The sequence below is a fragment of the Rattus norvegicus genome, chromosome 14 (assembly GCF_021556685.1).
Source record: "Rattus norvegicus strain SHRSP/BbbUtx chromosome 14, alternate assembly SHRSP_T2T, whole genome shotgun sequence".
In the NCBI taxonomy this organism is placed as follows: domain Eukaryota; kingdom Metazoa; phylum Chordata; class Mammalia; order Rodentia; family Muridae; genus Rattus; species Rattus norvegicus.
The window spans coordinates 78,600,514-78,606,513 of NC_141547.1; the positions used below are offsets into that span (position 1 = coordinate 78,600,514).

The 6,000-nt window shown below is 47.9% G+C and overlaps 1 protein-coding gene across 4 annotated transcripts in view; it reads left to right on the forward strand.

Annotated features, from left to right (window-relative positions):
- The window catches only part of Kiaa0232 (KIAA0232 homolog), a 64,784-nt gene extending 58,997 nt beyond the window's left edge, over nt 1-5,787 (forward strand). For 2 of the 4 annotated variants that reach the window (XM_087584313.1, XM_087584315.1), the window contains one exon: nt 3,449-5,787. In XM_087584313.1, coding sequence (XP_087440439.1) covers nt 3,449-3,465 — 17 coding nt within the window. In that variant the 3' untranslated portion in view covers nt 3,466-5,787. Of the gene's footprint in view, nt 1-1,634; nt 1,733-3,448 lie in introns of all 4 variants that reach the window. The other 2 variants (NM_001109388.1, XM_087584312.1) reach the window with 2 other exon arrangements.
- The last annotated feature ends 213 nt before the right edge of the window (nt 5,788-6,000 follow it).

Below are 6,000 nucleotides of genomic sequence, written 5' to 3' on the forward strand. Positions count from 1 at the left end.
TGCTTGCTGTGTTGTGCTTTGGAGGCTCAGTTGCTGTAGGCATGCATTATTCAGGCTGTGTGGAGTGAGCCCTTTGGGGAGCAGCACAGACTGGTGGAGGAGCAAGGCTGAGCTGGAGTGCCTCTGTGCATAACTTTTGGGCTTCTCTGCTCTGTTGTCTGTATTTGTAAAAGGAAGCCATCCCTATTGGGATGATTGTGAGGAATAAAGATGCCACTTCCGCAGGCCGGGCGCCTATAGCTGTAACCCACATACAGTTTTTTGCTCAACAAACAGTAGCATTAACAAGAACATTGGATGAGCTCAGTATGATTCTCAGCCAAACCCCTGCATGGAGGCGTGAAGATGGACTTTCTGCAGTCTCTCTTCTGGCCCTGCTGTGTGTGTGTATGGAATGAGGCCACGAGAGCTCAGTGGCCTCCCAGCCACCCAGAACCCATGTTCCAGGATGGTGCTATAGAAGATGTTGCTATCCCTGTCCACTTCTCATGTAGCACCTCCTTGAATAGGATGATGTTGCTTCTGTTCTAAAGAGGTTGGGTATGTGGCTTGCAGAGTCATGTCACAAATAAGAAGCAGTACCTGGCATCTACTATGGTCCTTGTCACTTAAAGCCAGGGTTATTCAAGGATTGCCCAGGACTCATAGGTTATGGAGAATGTCCACATGGCAAGCAAAGTCTGTACCTGGTGCCCAAGAGTATAGCACTCATTAAGGCTGGCCTTGTCTTCTGTAACTCTGACACACAGGAGTCATAACATCCATTGACACGTGTGGCATAACTCTATCGAGCAGGGATGCTAAGGGATCATCACGTCTGAGCTCTTGTCAGCGCCAGGTCTGAACTAGCTTATTTGGAGAATGCATCCTTCTCTGTAACTCCATCAGCAATTTCTTCATGGGTCAGTGGACAAGAGGCTAAACTAAGACTACGTTTAGCACAGGGGCTGCTGCTCAGGAATCACCTGGAAACTTCTTAGAAGGACTGGTGTTCAATCTCCCAAAGCCTAGGTTTCTGCAAATTCCTTAGGTGACTAAATAATGCAGTGCATAGATGAAACACAGTTGAGGCTGCTGCTGGATTGGCTTCCTCTAACTCCAGGCTACACTGCCTTCTCATTCTGTGAGCCTTGGCCTACTGGACTATGAGCCTCCATGTGCACAGGCGTTACCGACATGGGCATGCTGTTGAGTTAGATGAGGCCAGCTGGTGGCCTGCTTTGCTTTCTCATTGGGCTGCCTCTCTGGAACCTCTGCTCCTGTTCCATGAGCATATCTCCCACTGGACACTCATTCTTGAGAGCATGGGTCTCACTGGTCTTTTCCCCTGTGTCCCAGGACCATTACATCATAGATCTGTGTGTATATTTGTTGAATTGTTGGGATAAGGTTTTACGGTAGAATATGCTTATGCTGGCCTGGTTTTTATTATTCATTACATACTCGTGGTTGGAGTTTTCAGTTGGTGTCACGTTTCTCATACCCTCCAGACTGGCTGTGCTTTCAGCGACAACCTAAATCTCCAGAGGGGGGGGGAGGCCTTTCAGCGAGGCGAAACAAGGGTGTGTGTTTCAATTGTCTTAATTGAATTTCCCCCTTTCCCTCTTTTCCCTTCTCCATTCACAATGATTAAGAATGTTATACAAATGCCAAGGGAGAGAATGGTATAGAAGAATATCCAGATGCTAAAGAGACACCCAGTCGTGAAGAGCGTCTGTTAGATTTTAATAGGGTAAGTCGACTGTCCTCCTCCCTACCATTCTAGTCACAAACTTGAGGGTCCTGTGACACACCCCTGGCCTATGTTCCCCAGATCCTGGGGGTTGCCTTTCTCCTCTTGGCCCTTTCTTTGGGGCCTTAGCCCTACCCACAACTCCCAACCAGTTGCCAGACTTTCATGAACAGCCCCTAATGTCCCCCCACTGGCACTACACTGCTGGCACAGGGGTTTTAAATGCTGTGCCAAGCCTGTTGTTTCTTGTTCATTCCTGGGGCAACATCTTCCTTCCAGTGTACTTTTCCAACCTGTGTGAGCCCTTTCTGTGCTCTTGTGTACTCTCTGGGTGGGGTCCCACCATCCCAGACACTTCTGTCTCCCTAACAGGCCTGTGAGCACCATGAAGGCACATTCAAGTCCTTGACCTACTTTTAGCTCAGTTTCAAGCTTTCCACCGTTAGGCAAGTTAAGATCAGTGAATTGAAGGAAACCTATTTTCTTCTCAGAGTTATCTGTAAGAATTTTCCAAAGCACCATATAGTGCTAATCCCACTGACTTATCACTTTGTGTTAATATGTCTAAGACCACATGCAAGGCCACCCCATAGCCTTCCACCCTGAGTGAGTGTCTCTTCACCTGTCTCTTCCTCTCACCTCTACCCACAGTGTGTCTGCCAGCCTGTTAATTAATGTATCTCACCTCCACCTTCCATCCACTTCTTTACTCCACACCATCCTTTCCACATGGCTCAGACCACTGCTACTCAGCAGTAGCCACAGTCTTTCTCGTCTTGTCCTTGCTTCTGCTTGTCCCTAACAGACATTCTGCAAGATAGTGACCGAAAAACACCCCTGTGCACTAAGTATTCTTGGCATACTCATGCATTTGCAGAATACAAAATGGAAGTGTCTGGAAATGGAGCATAGGGCTGCACACCCCATTGTCTGGCTGTAGGACACATGCTACTATGCTGTGCACTTGGAAGAAATTCAGACTCCCTCCATGCCTGGAAGCCTGTGGGCTTTGCTCTCACATAGGTCTTCTGTGTTCCCGCCTTGAACTCAAAAACAGGGCCTGTGGTGGAGTGATGCTCGCGGTGGATATTGTGATGCACTGGGAAATATTGCCAGTTACTGTGGCTGGCAGAAGGGTTACCATTGCCATCTAGTATCATTGAGGACCCAGATGCCAGCCTTCCCTTAAACACAAGAAGATGCTCTCTGCTGCACCTGGTGATGCTGACAGTGCTATGCACAGCACCAGCCTTTGCTCAGGAGTGCCACCTTCTGGAGCGCTCTGCCCCTGTTCAGAGTGTCCCATAGCCAGTGTCCTCATGTCTACAGTCTGAAGCTTTGTCCTTTGGTTTGTTTGTCTGCTGGAACCGTGCGCCCCTGTACATGACCATGTCTGTTTACCCAGGAGAGCCTGTGTGAAGTTCCACGGGCTACCCTGAGCCAGGTACTCAAAAGACTTGTTGAGAGTTAAGGAGTCCCCTTGTCTTACCCTAGTGTAGCCACATAGATTCCTGTGACTCTAGATGTGCAGAATTAGGATTAGACCCTTCAAGGCAAAGGAGAAGGTGTTCCCTGAGACCGTGCGTCTTCGCGTCTTTGTAGCTTTCTATAGGATATGTCAGTGGTTGCTTCTTCTTCTCTGTCTGGGAGTAGACTGAGCCTTTGGGGGGAGTTGTCTGATTTTTGGTGTATTGAAAATTGTTTCTTGAATTGTAGGTGTCTTCTGTTTATGAAGCAAGATGCACAGGAGAGAGGGGCTCTGAGACAAAACCAAATGGCCTCCCCGGGAAGATGTGTTCCAGTGCCAGCTCTGACGCGGGCGACACGGGCTCCGAAGCCGGCGGAGAGTGGGTGGGCCCCAGCAGAGAGGACCTCTTCTCCAGAACACACCTGTGACCCTGCAGAGTAGTAGCAGTCATTGCACATGCTCTGACGGGAGATTGCCCGCTGTGAGGCCTGTTAGTCTAAAGCAGTAACTTAGGCTTCCTCTTCCATTAACTGATCCGCACCAGTGATTCCCTTTCTCTTCTTGCTTACTTTAGCGTTGAGGACAGCTGTCCTGTTGAAGATTTGTTTCCAAGCTGTTAAGTTCTTGCTCTCTGAAGTAGACTAGACTGTGCTGTCCAGTGAGGAATGGGTGTGCATGTGCTTGTCCTAGTGCGTCCCGCTTCTGCATCGCAGCTGCAGGCCTCCCTCTGGCGGCTGTGTCGCCATCACCTTGTCAGCACTGTGGCGACAACCGCCACCGTCCAGAGACTCTAGCTCTGTTCTCTGAGCCAGGAGATCAGTCCTCCCCTGCAGTGGGTCAGGGCCTTGCTGAAGGAGGAGGGAAGCATGGTGACTCATCTGCAGGCTCATTCAGAAGATCTCATGGACCTTGCTGTAGGAACACAAGGGTGTGCTTTAGAGACTTACAGAATACTGTGCTTTCTCTTAGGATTCCCCTAAAGTACTATGGAAGTTACTGTGGCTTATGACTTTCTTGCTAGCTGAAGAAGCCAAGGATTCGAGGCACGGGGTAGTGGATAGATGAGTTCTGCTACTGCAGTGTGTCTACAGCAGGCACAATGTGGTTCTCTGAACTGTCCCTCCAGTGCATAGTTGAGGACCTTACTTGCAAATTATTATCTGAACTTAAGTCTCCAAGTGAACTTAAAAACATTTGACATGTGCAGTAAGGACACCTCTTACCCCAAAGAAATCTTCGGCTGCTGCAGCTAGCTGCTCCTGTGGCTGTGATGTAGTATAGCTTGTATCTCATTTTGTGTTTGAGAGAATGTTCTGGGCAAGTTGTGCTTGCGGTGGGCTGGGGTGGGCAAAGGAATTTCCCACAGACCTGTGTGATTGCTGTTCTGATCATCGCCTCATGTGACTTGGTGAAGCAGGCAGGCAGCAGGCCTCACAGTCACATTAAGTGTGCTGATCACCTTGAATCTCTCTTGCAGCACTGCCACAGGTGCTAGTAGGGCCAATTGTGCAAAACCTAAACATCCAAAATTATTTTTCTCTTTTAACCAGCTTGTTGTTTTTAAAAACACCTTGTCTATGACATGGATTCAGCATGTCCAGAACATCAGGAGTGGCTGAGAGGTCTGAAGTAGTTGAACTGGCCTCTCCAGTAAGTGGAGCAGCACTGGACATGTGTGTGGCTTCTTAGCTGGGAGTGGAGCTGCCCCTCAGGCCTTGCTGGTGGTACTTGAGTTTGTTGCCTGTTTCTCAGGAACACAGGAAACACCATGGAGACTGTGCAGGCCCTGTAGTCCTGTGCGTCCTCATCATGGGAGCCTGGCTTGCTGGCTGGGGCATCTTACCACCTTAGGGTTTGTTTTCATACAGCACATCTTCTGACACTCTACAGTGGCTTGTGTGTGCGTGTGTGCATGTGGAAGGTTTCATGTTGCTCTTATTTATTTACAGGTATCAGATAAGTTTTATGTATTTTTTCTTCTGGAGCTTCCTAAAATTTGATTAACATCTGCACTGAAATATAACCTATCATCAAAGGCAAAAAGAATTGAAATTGTAAATTCCTAAAATCAATGCCATCACGATTACCCTAGAAATTGTTGCTATGACCAAATGGATTTCATACTCAGCCATGAGCTTGGGTGACCTGGACAGCCATTGTTCATCAGGAAAGGCTCCAGGTGGCAAAGACACCTACGTCTTCGGCTGTGGGGAGAGGCCCTCCACAGGGGACACGGTGGGTCATCAAAGGCAAAGGGATAACTAGATTCTGTATTTGGTTTCTTTTTGTAGTTAAGTGGCTAAAGCTCAGAGGCTTTGGTACAGAATTAAAGTGTGGTTTTAGTTTTGTGAATGGATGATCACAAAAAGCATTAAAAAAAAGTTGGCAAACGCTGAAACGCACTGTGGTATGAAGCGCGTTGCATATCCGTAGCACTGAACTATCAGCTCCATTCCTGGGCTGATTTTTTTTTTCCCCCGTGGTTGTATTGTTCTGATTTCACGTACACCAGAGTAACTGATTTTTTTTTGTTTCGTTTTGTTTTGTTTTCTTGTGGAGTTAACACCAAATAAAAATTTCAAAAATGTTTGTTGTTTTTATTTATCATAGCAATCCTTTAAAGTGAATAAACAGCTTCCTCTGAACTGAGAAGAACAAGAGGAAGCCAGATCCCCTCCTCCTCCTGTGAGCAGTTAGCCTCTCAGAGCTGGGAAAGCAAGTAGGTAGGGCCTGCTTGGCAGCCAACTGGTCCATATCCCCAATAGGCCCTGTCCTCAGAAGTCAGCAGGATGGCTTAGTG